This window comes from Plectrocnemia conspersa, unplaced genomic scaffold (assembly GCF_051122295.1).
Source record: "Plectrocnemia conspersa isolate PC_06_02 unplaced genomic scaffold, ASM5112229v1 ptg000014l, whole genome shotgun sequence".
Taxonomy (NCBI): Eukaryota; Metazoa; Arthropoda; class Insecta; order Trichoptera; family Polycentropodidae; genus Plectrocnemia; species Plectrocnemia conspersa.
Genome location: NW_028277178.1, coordinates 22,473,726 through 22,492,053, shown reverse-complemented (window position 1 = coordinate 22,492,053; position 18,328 = coordinate 22,473,726). Strand labels below are relative to the sequence as shown.

Genomic DNA, 18,328 nt, shown 5'->3' with positions numbered 1-18,328 from the left:
CATCCCACATATTTTTGTTCATCTCTACATAGCTATCGCCTAACATATATTTTGCTAGCTCGTTGAAAAGCTGGATAGCTCGTGCAAAGGAGCGTTCTCTGATGTTATGACCGCGACGAACATAAATAAGGGAGGCGATCGCGACTCTCTAGGGCACCCTGAAGCTCACAGCTGAAAATCGCCGTGCATTGACGGATTGTTGACTCTTTAGCAATTTCAAAAAGTGCTAAGTTGAGAATGCAACAAAATTTATCTCAAAGCTTCTAGCAAAAATACACTAGCAAATGAACAGAAATACGACCCATAGTCCCTTTATTGAGATATCTCAGATATTTATTCGAATTCACTCCAATAACTAAGAGTACTTCGCTTCACTTGGACTCCAAACAATGAAGTCATATTTGAGGACGCTACGAATTAACGTAATTTATATAACAAATACATATAACATTATTTTTTTAATATTTCCGTAACTAATAAGGGTCTAAAACGTTTCATCGCTGGCCATTAGCTGCAATATCTTAGTAAAAACGCACGACAATCGGTATTTTCCTACGTTTATCATAGTAGTAATTAATGTTCTTTCCTAAGAATTTCTTAAAAAAAGTGTCAAATCGAGAATTGTCATTTCTCGAGAAATTTTATAAAGCATTTTTAATTATATAAATCTAAATTTGAACGAATATTTTTGGAAGGTTTACAACCACTGTATAAGTAAAGGCGGGTTCATGCCTAATATGCATACTTCTTAAAAGGTTTTAATAGAGGTCTGGGAATGACATATAGTTATTTACAAATTTTTAGCACTGGAACTCACTTTATTTTTGTTTAATTAATAAAAGAAGGCACTCAGAAAATAAACCACTTGTTTGAAACATGCCGACAATTTTTTTCGATTTTCTATTACTCTAACTGGCCGGCGGCTTTAACTTTGCTTTGGTAATCTAAAAACCCGCTCCAATAAGAAAACATTTAAATTATTTAAGTCTATTTTTCTTTTTCGATAATACAAAAAGGTTTTTTTTGTTGTTTTTGTAAAATAAAAATAGTTGTTATTGAAAATTGTCTCACGATTATTATTGACAGCCGAAGGAGCATTAAAATTTTTGTTAAAGCAATTGGAAAATATAAATTTTGAACTAAGCTTAACATTTCAATTGGCAATTGAGGAGAAATTATATAATCGAAAAAACCAGACATTAATGTCATTAATTAAATATTTGCAAAATCCAGAATCGCCCACCGGTAAAAACAGAATGACTTATTTTGTTATTCTTTAAAAGTCGAAATTTGTAAAATATAGAAAGTAATTATTGACAGATTATTTCATGTGTCGACAAATTGTAAGGACCTTCGTGACTCTGTTGAATCGTTGGAATTTATTAAAGAAATTTAATATTTATCATTGGTGCAACAATTGGAAAAAGAATTTTTTGATCCTTACAGAGTAGTGTAAAAAATCGACGGGCAAAATAACAAATAATTTATAGCGCATTTTTAAAGCCTTATTGTTGATTAAACCAACATTACAAAAAAAGAGGAATTTTTCCACGGCCGAAATTTTTTTAACAAAAAAAAAGAACGAAGTTTTTTGATTGTACTTTAGATGGCATGTGCTTTTTAAAAGGTCATTTTAAGAATAAAATGTAGTAATGTATCTGCAATATTTTAAAATATTACATACATTTATTCATTTATCAAAATTTATTAAGAATTCTCGAGAAATTTGAGAAGAGGAGTCGAAAATTCTCATTTCTCCAGAAATAAAAATCATCGGTAAATCAAAATGCCTAGAAGCAATGCTTTTACGGACAACCCTGTTCCATTGCATCACTCAGTCTATTTTTTTCAAGAATCAGTGAGAAAAAACATCGTTAAACGCGTGCACGTTACGTGTTATAAAATTAATTATACTATATTTTTTTTAAAATTAATAATATTAGTTACATACACTCAATCCACGTATAATATGGTAGATATAATTTTATAAAAATGTGGATATTTTAATTAAAAATATATATTTAGAATTATAATTATTAATATATGTAAGTGTATTTTTCTCCTGGTATAATTTTTGTTTCCATCAGATACTGAATTATTAATATATTACAATTTTACATTCTAAAAATATGTTTCAGAATTATTTATTGTATTTATTATATTCAAAAGCTGTTTTATATTAGTAAGAATTCATGTTTTATTCGCTTCATATAAAAACGTATACTATGGCGATATAATCGTTTTTAAGTGTTAGGAGATCATTATTTTTTTGATATATGAAAAATATATAACTATATTATTGTGAATGTGAAACATATAAACACAACATTAAGCTTTAAAAAAGCTTAAAACATATTTTCGATCGATTCATATTAGTTTATAATTGGCTTTTAATGAGTTGAAAATCAAAATTTAAGTGTTTTAGTTAAATATGATAATATTACTTTAATATTAAAGGATATCTAACATTCATTAAGTAAAAAATCATTGAATTAGTGAATACTTTAATATTGTACATTTGAAGGTAATATTCTCTATAAGCTACATGATATATTTAACATTTTTTTAGAAAACTGTTATTGTACGAGCTAGCTCGATATTATTGTTAATAACATACATTTATATAATATATGATCTAGCCCAATATTATGTGAGATTAAGAAAAGCATAAAAGCTTAGTGTAAGTCACCGACATTGACAATACTGATTTATCGTCCTAATTAACGTTGATTTGGCCACGTAGCAAGGAAATAATGATAATGTATGTATTTTTCTATATTCTATGATTTTAAATAAAAATAAATACAAATTTAAATAACATGTTTTTATTATTTTTTGTCATATTTCCAGGACAATAAGATTTTTATTTATTTTTTCAATAACTCCCCTTTTTATTTACTAAAGACAAAACACAAATTCATTTTTTTTCTAATCATACTACTTAAATTATTCACAAATCTTTAGATTTACGTAATTTGCAACAAAACATTTTTTAAGCAATACTCCAAATAAAATATATTTGGTTTAACACGTGTAACGCGACAATGAATATAAACGCATTAGTTTATTCCCACCTTTTGCACTTAAACTACATTTGGTATCTCTCCCACTGCCCATGCAGTATGTTCTGAGTTGCTTTTTCATGCGTATGGCTGAAGATTATGCTTATAAGATGGTAAAAATACACGTAAATACTATTCAATCGTTTTATTACAAATTTCGTTCTATGTCTCAAATTATACAATTACGCAAACCTAGAACGTATTTACCGCGAAAATTAAAGGATGAGTGTACTTAACTTTTTTCTAGTATTTTCAATAAAATATTATGTTATAACCTTATAAGCACGAGCTCAATGCATTACAATGGAGTAAATCTGTACCAACTGAGTAAATGAATACTTACAAGTAAGTATTAAATACTAGACTAAGAGTCTGGGAATCAGGTCTAAACTTATCATTAATTATTATGTGCAATGTAAGTTATAATCAATAGATGTCCCTTTACAGCTTAAGCTGTTTTTTTAAATAAAAGTACGAGTCTGCTGCCAGGGCTCGAACCTACAACTTCAGAGTTACTAGTCTGAGGCGTTACGGACTGTGCTACTCCAATATTATATTGAAAATTATATGCTAACGCAATGAGATATTTATTGGTGAGGTTATTATTTTTTCAAAAAGTTTTAAATATAAATGTTTTCTAAAATAAAATTTAAGCATATACTATTTTAATAAAGCAAAAAATAAATACGCTTTGCAGTACTCGAACCGTTGAAAAGCGGTTTTAAAACGGATTACACATTAATGTGGTATTTTTTATTACTTTTCATTACAATTAAACGAATTTTTACAGCGTTAATATGCGTAAGCGTCAAAACAGTATGTAATGTATTTTGCGTAAATAGATTAAAAAAAAAATATTAATATATAGAGAGTAATGCATAAATATAAGCATATTATTTGAAAAATCATATTTTGTATATGTGTATTGTTTTTGTTACATAAAAAACCTTAAAAAATTCGGGTAATTCAGTTTGTGTGGCATTTATTTGTCAAGCATTTTTATAATATATAGCAATTTTAAGTGGTGCAGAACTATTTTATTAATAACGAAAATCTCTGGTATATTTAAAATTATTGTGAGTGGTCATGACTCACCAGTTTCAGTTGGTCGTAATCAATTAAAGAAGGACGCATAATACATTTTTCATCTTTAAAGCTCTCACGATTTTTATTTGCTTATTTTCAATCTTTAATTTAATAGCTTAATATAATGCAAATTAATGATAAAAAATAAAAATTAAACTGCGAGTACTTTCTTAGAAATTTAATATCATTGTAAAAGAAAGTTATTTGGAAACAAAAAATAAAGAAAGTCACTTTTGTGGCACCGTGTACGTGCTTCAAATAAATATGTATGAAACGCGGAGTTTTATTGATAGCGTCATTATTTGTACGAGAGTACAAATAATTAACTGGCATAAATTCGCTCATCATTCATGAAGTTTTTTTTATAAACGAGGGCGAACAATGGACCCGATTTATAAATAAAATTGAAATTGATAGCCGCTTTGTGCTGATTCGCTGTTGAATCGATAAATAGCAAAATAAAAATAAATATCAAACGAAAGATCAAATAATGAAACGTAACGAGCAGAGTGGGCAAACGAATAAGGCGTTTTCGTTATTTGGGCAATTTTGTAATGTGTACAGTACGCACAAACACGCAAAAAACCGACGTAGTCTGCAATGTGATATTAATATGTCGGAGTTGTTGTGGTCGTTTTGAATAATTTACCTTGCAGGGGAGGTACGCGTGCGTGCCCAGTTGGGCCGTGATGTTCGTGGGCGTCGTAGGATCAAAATAAGGACCCGTGTAAAGTCCTGAAAACCTCTTGACGTTGTGCCTCGGTAAAGGAGCCTCGCCGCAGGATAATACTGTAACACACACAAAAAACAAAAGGGTTATTAGCTGAAAGGCAATCTAGACTCATTGAATAAAATATCACAATGTTATGGTAAAGATGATTTTTTAATCCGTTTATTATGATTATGAATATATCGTGGGTTTAAATATTCATATTTTCTTACATAAGATTTCATCAAATTTACATAATTGAAATTACTAATAATACTATTAAACAAAAAGCTAGATAGACAAGCTTAAACTTCATAGTTCGAAGTTGAAAGCTCTCGGCTCAAGTTTTCAATGTTATTATACAATATAAATTCCCTCGGGTTGGAAAAAATAAATATTAGCAGCTATGGTAACCTACAAACATTTTCAGATTGAATTTGATTTAAACAAAAGCTTTGATAATTTATTATTTTTGAAAAAATAATACATAATACTACATAAGATTTCCATTTTATTAGAAATTTTACTATAGTTGACATAAATATTTATAATTATTTTAAATTAAAGTATAACATTTAAAATGCATGATTATATATGAGTTTGTAACATAAACTAATGTTTTAGTCTATATGCCATCGTAGAAGTAATAATGAGATTGCGGATATTATGTATAGGAAAGTACGTTGAATTTATAATTATATATTTCGTTCGTGTTCATTAGGTCATGGGTCAAATGAAGATTTATCACTTGCCGACGCTAAGAACTAGTCATGGCTGCTATATTTACATTTATATGAAATACTGTAAAACGATATTGTGTTTTTAAAGCCCACAAAAATATTATCTTTTCTGTCTAAAATTTATACAATGTAAATACTGTGATGACTGTTCGCCGAAAAAGATAACATTTCTTAAAACGTAATTTTCTACGGTTTTAAAGCGTTTCTCGGATTCGCCTTAAAACCGTCTTTCAAGCGATGCGCCCTTAGCGTCATTATATCTTTAAGACAAGAAGTTGATTTATTACACGTTTGAGGTGCTTTCAAAAAACTCTTTATTTGCGCTAAGCTCTAGTTTTGAGATACGTCGATCAACAGTCGATCTTAAGTAGTTGACGAAAACAGAGAGAACAAAACTCTTACGTTAGAATTTCTTTAAAGGTGTTTTTTTGTTTTATTTAAATGTGACGCCATTGCCACCGGCAAATCTTTGTCCTTGGCCGACCGCTCCCATTAAAAACTTAATCTTACTCTAGAGAGAGGGTTCTTAACGGTGCCCTCTACAGAAACAGCAGTCATTTGAGTTGCCTTCACGGAGTAAAGATTTTCTTAGAGGGTAAGCCAGGAGTCTGTGCCACCTCATACTCCCAAGGACGACCACACAAAAACACACCTAGCCGAGGTTATGGTACAAAAATTATAATGACAAGTTCTGTGTTCCATTTTAAAATAGTACGAATTGTGTCTGATCTACTGTCACGTACGATCCAAAAATATTTAACAATTTAATACATAAACTGTGAAAGACATAATAAATTATATTAACCATAGTTTTAATTCATCTAAAATAATTTAATGTTTTAATGATTAAAATGAAATAAGTAAAACAAATATTTTTAAGAATTTGTAAAGTTGCTATGGAAGAAATAAAATCGTTTTCATCAATATTACAGCATGCAAGTCAATGCTTTTTACAATTAAGATTATCATCAAATTTATTATTGTTGTGTTGATTTTTTCCCCTTTAACAAGTGATGATTTTTTTGATTCAACGATTATTTTATTATGCAGTTTATGATATTTGGACATATGTACAATGATAAGGTTCGCGTTACTATTTTAAGGCTTGTTAAAAATTTATGTCATTAATCCAATTAACTGCAAAATAGTAAGACATAGAAAGGGGCTAGATTTTCTTACGCTTCATTTTTGTTTTCTGGTTTTCCGGTAACATCTAAAGTTATATTAATAATATTTTTGTTATATACGGTATTTTGTTACGCTGATATTTTTGATACTATGGTTTCACTGACTATTACACATCGACACCATAACTGCTTTCCAGCCGGAATTTAAAGTTTGTGTTTTTATTTCATGATTTAAACAGTCTAAGGTCAAAGTCAGATTCTATAGGTCAGTTAATGTTAATGCTTTATTTTCTAATTTATCTACAATACATTAATAAATGATCTTAATATTTTTTTAAATAATCAAACAAGCCTTGATTTAAAAATAATTTTAACCACATAAAAACGCGCAAAAAGAGTATATTATTCAATTTTAAAGGGAACATATTTATAGAAAATTGTCGATCAAGCTATATGTTATATTATAGCGTTTATATTAGGCTTGTTAGTTTGATGAATGGGATCATGCTAGTAAAAATATAAATAATTAACAGTCGATAGCCTAGAAGTATACTAATTTGTGTTCAAGATAACTCAACGCGCGACACTTCTATTATTACTTTATCATATATGAAATAATATTACTCATTCGTATGATTTTATATGTTCGTAGAACACCATAGAATCTTTTAATATAGATAATTCCAATAAGTTCGACTGCCAAGGATTTGGGAACATTAAGAAAAACGCTCCAAAAGCGGCAATGGGTAATATAAATATATACTCAGATAGTCTGGAGCCAGCGATATGTGCGATTGTGATATCATTATTGTTTTTAATATAAAATATTTATCTGTAAAAGGCTTGTGTATTAAATACGGATATCTGTGAAAGTTTTAGTACAGAGCATAGCAGTATAGATATAGTTATTTTAACCATTTAAGATTCTTATATTATTCTTCGTGTTTTTATTTATTAATATTTTTGCAAAGATTATTAGAAAAATAATAACATTTTTTATTAAAAAATACATAATTTGGTATTTAAGATTATTATAAAGAGTCATAGAGTGTATATTGGGCGATATAGTGGTATACATATGTATATCTTACAATTAACTCTGTATCGTTTTACACAGTGAGTCCTCAGGTTGAGTAAATACAATAAAAGTTCTCAAACTTAATTATTAATAAAAATAACATTTAAATAACGATTTTTTTCTGTGACATGTAAAATGTAAAAGTTTTAATTAAATATTAAGTCTCTTTATTTACTTGAGATGCATTTTTTGCTATAAAGTTGTAATAATTTGATTCAAATGCAAAAAAAAAACAGTTTGTGTACTTTTAAATTTTTATTTTTATATTTTTATATTCGCAAAATACAATTTTTGCATATTATAAAAATGTAAAAATGTATTAGAAAATAATAATAAAAAGTAAATCCAATATTTCATCCAAAATTTAGGATAACAGTCATTATAAATATACTTATTTGATATCATTGTGAAATTTTACATTTAATTCGATTTATCTTATATTTTTAGCAGCAATCTTGTTTTATATATATATATTTATAAAAATATATTGACTTATTATTGTTAAATTCTCTGCGATGTTTGAAGTTCAAACAACCATTTTTTATATAGAAGTTATAAATAACAATATAGCTTGATCGAGAATTTTCTATATTTATATTTCATGCAAAATTATAGCGAAATATCACGTTCATTAAAAATATCTTTTTATAAATACATGATTTTTTCTTGCATTGGAATAATTTTCAACTTTTGGGGACTTTTTTGATAATAAAATGAACTATTTATATGTCACAGCAACAAAAACACAATAAAAACCAATTAAAATTATTCTGAATTTAATATATTTTTTACTAATTTATTACATACAATTAGTTAAACAGCTTTTCATTGATGTTCAACTTACAAAAATACACTCTTATCAAATATGTTACATATGTTTTATTGAATTGATTTGGCAAAACACATATGTTCATAATTAGGTAATTTTGATCCTATCATGATAAATCAACTAGAGCTACGAAGTTCTAAACAGAGTCGACAAATATATAGTATTGATCCCTATGTATGATATTTATTTTTTATATATATTGAATTAACACTGTTGCATTTTTTTTGCTGTTACTCTCCAATGAGTTTCATCGAACGCAAAAAAATAATAATACAATATTCTTGAATTTTTAATAAGTGGTTAAAAACAATTTATATAGTCGTATTAATATAATTTAATAAAACAACAATATAAATGTTTCTTGAGATATATGTATTATATTTCGTACGTTCGATATGTGCGTATAAAATAAATAAAAATCAAAGAGAGTCCGGAGTCAGCATTATTCATCAGGTGATAAATATTGATGTTGCTTTTTTCGCCACGAAGGCCGAGGGAAAAAAAGCACCCGGATTAATTTGTTAAATAATAATTGGTAGTCCATAAATTAGCCTTGGGGTAGGCGCCGCGCCGGTACAAGGCGCCCTAAAAAAAGGGGCGAGGGTTCTTCAGTTCTTAGCGAATGTGCGTGTGGGAGCCAAGTGATAAAGTAAGGTGAGGATTTGATCCCCTGTATGAAGTTTTAATTAAGTACACCTCTGGAATACCGAGGGCAAAGCTAAGCGTACGAAAACGCTTTCGGAAAAGTTAAGAGTATTAACGAACTTCAGTTTGTCTTTCCTTTTCCAAACAGCATTCCCATCTTAAGAGGATTTGCGCAACTTTTTTCCAGTACGCCGTCGGCGCTTCTAATAATTATTACAAATACGTTTTGGAAGATGCGTCAACCGACTTTAACTGGGAATTATTAGAGATTAAATGGTAATAAAAATGCTAGTACTACAGATCAGTGGTGAGAATTGAAGGGTGAAACCAGATGTTTTTACAGTAATGCTTAACATATTTGTAGGATTGGAATAAACATTATGCTAATTACTACACACAAATATTTACCGATTCTATTAAAATCAAGTTAACTTGTTAGTGCAATGCAGCGATTACAAAAAAATGTTACGCAATAAAGCAATCGCTAAAGCCATTAGTTATGACTTAAATCTCATACGAAGATATTAAAAAAAATAAAATTATTCATTATAGAAAATTAGTTTGATATGATATACAACTTTTAACTATTTAAATTCTGATCGATAACTAAAAAATAAATATTCGATCATTATAATAATGCAGCTGATTCATACCATATAAACAACAAACTTTTTGCAGATACTATAATTATAAAACACTTAAGAAAAACATACTAAATATATGTGCAGAATAAATACTATAATCGAAAATTCACACCTTGCAAATAAAAACAATACTTAGAAAGAAATTATATAACCTACTATTCAAAATACATATATTCTGATACTTCATTCAGGAGTTGAATTGGTTTTGCTAAATGTAAATTAAACAGTAGGGCAAAACAGTGAACTCTCGGAAAAACACTCTTGCGTTGTACACTGTGAGGTTCATTGAATATACAGGTACGAAGCAGATTTTATTGAAATTGAAATTGAAAAAATGCGTTAAAAGCTTCTTAAACTTATGTCACTAGTTCTTAACACACGGGAGCGTAAGTTGTTAGGCCTTTATTATGCATACGTACGCAATAGAAGAGCTAATATAAATCATATTAACGACCGTTTGGGACCTTCTGTAAGTGCTATTGTACTATATTGACAAAAGACAGTACATTGGTATGCAAAACGACAAGTTAGTAGGTTGTTAGATTGCCAACTTTCACGCAACACAAAAATGTTCTAGAACCAATTCAATTATACCTACACATCTTCGTTATTGGCTGTTGAAGCGAAAAGTGGGCGAGCACAAAACCATTCCAAGTGGAATAAACGTATAAATGCGGATATATAACGGCTATATCTACACTTCCACCTAAACATGGATTCACGAGAATTCATCTGAACATGAAACCGTGTGTAGCAACGTCAACTATTGAAATTGAGAAAACCGAAAAAGCAGCCGCTTCTCTCTTCACGTCTACCTTGATGTATATACGTCATCCATATTTTAATATTCAACTTAATATTTAGAGACAACCAAAATAATAATATTAGTGTTCTATAAAATAAAACTGCATATTTTTACTACAACGAGTTTCATCAGAGACAAATCACGTACTTGTCGTTTTTGTTTCTTAGGTGTACAAAGAGGATGTTGACGATTTTTATGCTTTTGGGATAACAATTTTTCTTGATGCCTTAACGCTTAACACGTAAATCATGGTCTCATGAAATATTTCATAAAAGTATTAAATAATGATAATCTCATGACAATTTTATGCTATAAATTAATATTATTATTGAGAATAGTATATTTATTGTGCAGGTTGCAAATTACTTCTTATTACGACTGAGATTTACAGCTACAACATAGTTTAAGAGACTATAGTTTCATTACCGATTGTTAAATATTTTCATGAACTTACAATTTTTTATTTGCAAATTTATCTTTAAAGCTTCACATTGCATAATAAAAGCTCTAGCTGCTATTTTAATAAAACATATATAAATCATTATTTCGATTCGAATCCCATAACACAAATGAGCATTTACATTTTTATTAGCAGTTTATTTAGTTACTTTTTTTAGATTACAACTTATTTATTGACTACGGCATACATACTCGTGTACGTAATCGAACTTCAAAATATTTACGAGCATTATATGGAATTGAATAAATCTCGCCGCAGATAAGGCGTACGATCCATAAATTACGGATTGCCGTTCTTTTTTTATGCAGTAATTTATATTTACGACCGCAGGACAAATATCGCGAGGGACATGTGCGTATTATATATTACGCGTGTAAATATATATATATTTTTATTGCATGTTGATCGCTTAAGAAAATGTGTAATATATATGCGCGTGCCATGGATCAATTGCGAAACGTCGGCGTACTAACGCCCGGATTATATATTGCGGTCCCAGATATTACGAGCGCAGCTTCCGGACTATCCGGAATATCCGGGCGGAAACACGGGTCCGAGGGTGTATAGAAAACATTCGGCGGCACTGATTGATATGCAATCTAGCTTTATATCCCGCGGCAGCTTGTTTAGATTCACGGCTTCATCCTTGCGAGAGCTCAGCTCGTGTGTAAAATGAAAATATCTATCGGGTGTATGTGTGTGTGTGGGGGTGTGTTTATGAATATGTCTGTGTAAAAATTCGTAAACGGTAGGGTTCTTTTTGCGGATTTACTGCGGGACGCGGTATCGAACGGTGGCTGAAAAAACCCAAAGGGTATCTACGTGACGCAATTTTATTGTGTCGTTTCAGTGTAGTCTGAAGTTACGCATGCGCGATAAGATGTTTGATTAACAGCTTCAACTATCAGGTGTTTGTATGACGTAAATATATAGTAAGCTGTGAATAGGGTTTGTTATTTGCCTTTCTTTTCCTCATGAATGAATATAGCGAACTGGAATGATCTAGTGCATTATGCTACGGTTGGATGATTTGAGTGCTCCTATTGGTTTTATGGGACGTCTCTAAACTTCAGATACTTTATATTATATTCGAAGGACTACAGTCATTAATATTTATTACTACAAATATTAATATATAATATCAAGCTCTTTTAAGATTAGGAAAGAAATAAAATATACAGTGTAGAAATAAATATACACTTTTCTAGAGACATACTTCGTTGGTCGAAAAAACGAGTATAACAATTGTCTGGATGGTCGCTGCATGGTTGTGATTCATCAATGAGCTTTGCATCCCTTGACATTTAAGGCTGGTCTCCAATGAGTTGAGGGCAGAGACGTCTTGACACGAGAGACGGCAAACGGTCATAGACTGTTAGGGCCAGAGAGGGACTCCCGGAGGCGATCACCGCAGCAAAGGGGAACGAACCTCGACTACACCGTCGCTGTGACAACTATAAGACCTCAGAGGACAATCTACTTGACATCATCCCTCCGCCAGATTTCCCACCACTGCTCGGAGAAAAACGATACTCGCCTACCATAATTTGTCGCAATATATATAATATTATACAATAAATTATAACAAATACTTAACAATTTTTTTAATAAAAAATGATTTGTAAATTCTTTAAAAATGTCTTTAGTTTTATTATTAAATATTTTTTTTTTAATATTATATAAAGCGTTAAAATCAAAAATTATAATATATAATTTAAAATAATAATATATTAAATTAGATAACTATTTAAAAAATGAAGCTTATTATTTTGCTGCTATATAATAACTTATAAACACATATTTATTATTTAATATATTAGTATCTAGATGTTTATTTTCTATATAAATAATTTTTAGAAAGTGTCCCTAAGAGAAATATAGTTATTATTTATCGCTTATCTTTCAACCACACGGTTGTATATATCGATAAATTATTTAAGTATTGTTTTGGTTTTATTTCGTGTTTTATGTAAATGTATATTTGCGTACTTTGAAAAAGCGTTTTATAATCAATGTATGTACAATACAACAAGAATAACTCTCTCGAACTAATCACAGGTTTATCTGGGTTAAATCTTTAGCTCAGAGCCCAAGTCCTTTAAAACTTTTATAATATGATACTTATCTTTGTAAGCATAAATTCAAATAAATATATGTTGAATAAAATGTTATGTAAAGTAGATGTTAAACAAAGAGGAAAACATCTGAAAAAACATTATGATGAAAAAATCTGTTTTATATTTTACAATTTTTCTGATTATTGCTTTTCTTTAAGTTGTAAATATCGTGACTAGTGCTTAGTCTGGTAAAGACGATATATATTATATTATTTTAGTACAGACATTAGTACAACTTCTATAAAAATATAATTTACACTTCACTCTGCTTTAAAAGCACAATAACACAAGTATCTATTGGTAATGAAATGAGAACAAAAAATGCAAAATATAGTCACTGGAGACGCTGTCGAATTATAATTGCGTAACGCCGTAGTAAAATGCAAAGCAATAGGGTAACCACATACGGTTGGCCGTTTTGATGTAGTACATACCTTAAAAATATAGAAAATCACAGCTCCCGGAGTGTAGTTTGCCGACCTCTGATTTACAGAAATAGTAATTATGATGTAGATCATGAAAATATTTTGTATAATTCATAGCGAATTTTTTCACTTTTTACATTTACAATAAAAATTAACATTTACAGTAAAAATTAACTACTATTATAAACTGAAGTTTAATAATACAATTAATTAGGTAGCATTTTATTTAAAATAAAATTCCACTTATATTTTTTAAATATTTAATAAATTAGTAATAAAAAGGCTCGACTATTTCTTAAAAAATAAATTACCATTTCTGGACATGAAAATAGGCAATGAAATAATATGTATATTAGTATAATATACTATAATTTTTTAAAGCATTCTATTGTACTTCATAGTCATATTCCTGTAAAGATTTATGGTATCTCTGGAGTTCTTAGCTCGTTAAAACTTTCACGTAACCAATTATTTATTATTAATATATATGATTTATTCAATAGGGTAAAAGGATAAAGGTAAGATTATCGAATAGAAAGGCTCACCTGAAAGGCAACGAATCATTCTATGAAGAAACTGTATTTAACTAGCTTTCAAGTTTGAAAAGTAATTCTGGCATACAATTAATCAGCGATGAAATTATGGCAATTTCCTGACCGTCTTCCGGCTCGTCGCTCGTGACAGGTGAAATCAGAAGTCAGAGAACAATAAACGTGTCATCGTTATACAGTGTGACGCGGCTTTGTCGATATTTGTTCAACTGTGTCATTCCCCATGGGAAGACCTTCTGACACGGGCGGGAGAAGGAAGACAGAATTATGAGACCGAAATTGGATGTCACTAGGGTAGATTTATTACGCATACGCGTATTCATTTATTTTTTCCTGGACCCTTACCAACATTTCTCTGACACATGTTCATATTCGACTGGCGTTGTCGAAATACACGAAATACACACATTAAACCGTCTCTATTATTATTCAAAATTAAACACAAAACGGAAGGGAATTGTTATTTTAATGGTTTGTGTGGAGTGAATTTAGAGCTAACATCTTCACTAGCCGCAGATTAACTAGCGGAGAGAGGCCATTTGTAAGGCGCACTAAATTTGCTAGCTGCAATAATATATAGTTCGTATATATTTTTGTAAAACACGTGTATATTTAATGCAATGATGAATAATTTTGTTTATAAAGACTCATGTTTATTCCGGATTAATTAAATCAGTTTATTTGACTTTAAATTACATGTGTTTCGAAATTAATGGAGGGGTAATTTATTAAATAATGTTTTGCTTTATAAATAAACTTAAACAATTTACCGTTGTATCATGTATTTCAAAAATATAAACACAGAAATATTATAAGTCATTTACATTATAATTAAATATTCACATACGTACGTTAATGTTTTGTTAATGGTGTATTACGGGTCTGTGCAAATGTCTACTACAATTTTCATATTACTGTTTGGTATTACGATTATGTAACAGACAGATAATATTTTTATTACATAAAAATATATTTACGCATAAAACCAAAACGAGAATTTCATGCTTTTTACAATAAACGGACCTTACATGCCCACGCGTAAAAGGTAAACGGGCTTATCACATTTTATTAAGTCTAAGATTACAGGTTTTAATCTCAAGATAAAATATAAACCAACGTTTGGGCGGTGTATTCGTGTTGAGTTGTAATTCTTTGTTATTAAATGATTTTTGTTGCAAATAGGTATATAATATTAAGGTCACGCTGGATCGATAGGTGCGTTTATAAAAAATATTTATAATACAAAAACATTTATATTAAAATAATTTATAGTATGGCTAGAGCTACCTTATTGAACCACACTGTAGTTATAAAATGTGTGTGGTTTTAGAAGCAATACTTTTAATAATATTAATCTAGCATTTAATTATGCAAATAATATTTAGGTATTTTTAAAAACGATCTCCTTCATGAAGACTTTATTACAGTATGGAGAATCACTCATCATCATTATTGACCCGACAAGAATGTTCTCAAATATTAATTTATTCGCTGGCACTATTAATCTTTTTCTTTTCTGCCGTTTTAAGCTATAACCAGGCTTCCTAGGAATATAAAACTGTTTAAACTCTGGAAAGAATACTCTAATTTATTTGGATATTTGCAGGATGCTGAGTGGCATGCATTTTGTGTTCTGCTTATTAATTCTTAGCCTTAATTTCTTAGCTCAAGAGCGTTGAAGGCATTTAATATTACCTTCCTACAATATTTATGTCATCTGCATAGGCGAATATTTGTACAGATATAGATAGTATATACTGCTTGTAATGTTGACTTTAAAATCTCTGATTACATTTTTCAGTGCAATGTTAAACAGGCTGCATGTCAGTGTTTCACCCTGTCGCAGACTATCAAGGGAATGCAAGTACTTGAAAAGGTCATTCTGTACTCTCACTTGTCATTCGACACTTTTCATCGCGAGTTTTGCCATGAAAATAAATTGCTTATTCTTCCAATTCACGTATGACTGCAAATAATCAACCTCTATTTATCGAATAATATCCAGCTTAAAATCAATAGATAAGTAGTGAATCTCGATGTTTAATTTCATTCTTTTCTAGAATATGTCGAATTGATAAAATTTGGTTTGTAGTTAATTTTTCTGTTCTGAATACACGTTCGTATTTCCGTCCTACTTTTTCTCCATATGGTTTAATGCGTCTTGCTATAATATTTGATACTATTTTATATGCTGTATTTAATATTATTATACCTCAATGGGTCACCCCTTTTATGTATTGGACATATATACCATATAATGTATGTTTTAATATTGTTAAAAACTTTTCATAATTTTGTGTTTGTATTGCATAAACGTATTCCCACTTATTTTTAGCATCTCCATAGCAAGATTGTCTGTACCTGATATTATTTTTAAGACGCATTAACGCTATGTTTAGCGTTATTGCATCTTAAAAATTCAGCAAAAATTTATGTATATTTTATGCAAAATTTACAGAAAATATTAAGAATAATATAGAATATATAATTTTTTCAAAAAATATTATTAACAGACATTTTTACATCTATGTATAAAATTCAGAATATTTCTAGTGTCTTCTTATTTTATTTTTGATTAAGATTGCCTCTTTACAAAGGTTTTGTGTTACAAATTGATTATACAATATCATGAATGTTCTTATTTAATACTCCTGCTCTTTTATGTAAACAATAATAAGTCAGAAACAATAAAATTGGTCGATGTCGCTTACTAAAACTACATATGCCATATCCATGAAATAGTCCGATTACAATGTTTGGGCCTTCGTTAAGCTCATCAGTGCGACAAAAATATTCTTAAATAATTATGTTATGTAATATAATAGTAATAGTTTGCTTACTAGTGGTAAATGTATTTTTAACAACAACATGATATTTACTTTATGTGTTGTAGATTATCTCTTCGAATAAAGTTTTAACTTTACACGAATGTTGTTTGAGTGTAATTATCTGAATGTGCTTATAATGTATTTATAGCTTAGTTATTTGACATGGTTTTCCACCCTTTGCATTCGCTTTTTAAGTGACCCATGCAAAAACATGTCGTGGGTAATTATTGCACCTTGTAAAGGGTTAAACTATGTGACAAATTTTCATAGCACGCGTGCGTGCGGCAAGCAAACCGGAAAATGAGTAATTTCACAATTCACAACATAATTGTTTGTTAATAAATAAGTATGTATTATTATGTTTCTTAAAAGTAAATATAAAACGTATTGAATCCACCGCGGAAAACTACTAGAAAATTAACAACATAAAAAAAAACTTACACGCATTCGTTAAATTGCTATCGCTTATTATGGCAAGAAAATAAAATAGTGGTGGCGATTGCCGTAAACATTTTTAAATATTTTCCCCAGCGAAAATAAAAAATGTGTATATGCTCTCTTATCACGCGTTCGAAAGCTTCGAAATTAAACATAAGGCGAAACCTTGATACATTCCCATGTACAAAGGCTGTGAAATACTTCCATATATTAGTAAAAAAACACCCTAAGGTTAAAAATATTTTCAAAGCAAATCAATGTACTTTTAAAATATGTATTATTAGTTATAACATAATATGGTTATGGTATAATTTTACGTTAAAGTATTTAGGCAGCATAAGCAATTTAAAAGAAACGTTAAAGTCTTATTCAATTACTAAATTAATCACAATAACCATTGTGTATTAAGTGTACCTCGTTAATATTATATACCTTATTGAAGAACAGTTTAAAAGCAGGCAATTAATTTAAAGTGTTATCGAAAAAGGATACTTAATAAGAAGGCTTTAATTAAGTGTGGTAAAGGGGCAATTAATTTCAAATACAGGTATTATGACAACGTATAATGACCGTATTATGTATTTAATCCGAATCAGAGTAAATTTGCGATACTTATGTATATACAGATTTTTGCGATGTTATTGTTTTATATATCGATTATTTTAAAAATTTACATAGCATACATACATATATAATATTGCTTGCTAGTTGAAAATAATTCTAGTTGTTTATTTAAGTTATTTTTCAATTTCATAATATATTTATTATATGGTATATAAAATAT

At 29.2% G+C, this 18,328-nt stretch overlaps 1 protein-coding gene across 1 annotated transcript in view; it reads right to left on the bottom strand.

Moving 5' to 3' along the window:
* LOC148226520 (junctional adhesion molecule B-like) overlaps positions 1-18,328 on the bottom strand; it is a 178,795-nt gene that overhangs the window by 25,453 nt on the left and 135,014 nt on the right. The window contains exon 3 of the mRNA XM_088203683.1: positions 4,798-4,937. Coding sequence (XP_088059809.1) covers positions 4,798-4,937 — 140 coding nt within the window. The remainder of the gene's footprint in view (positions 1-4,797; positions 4,938-18,328) is intronic.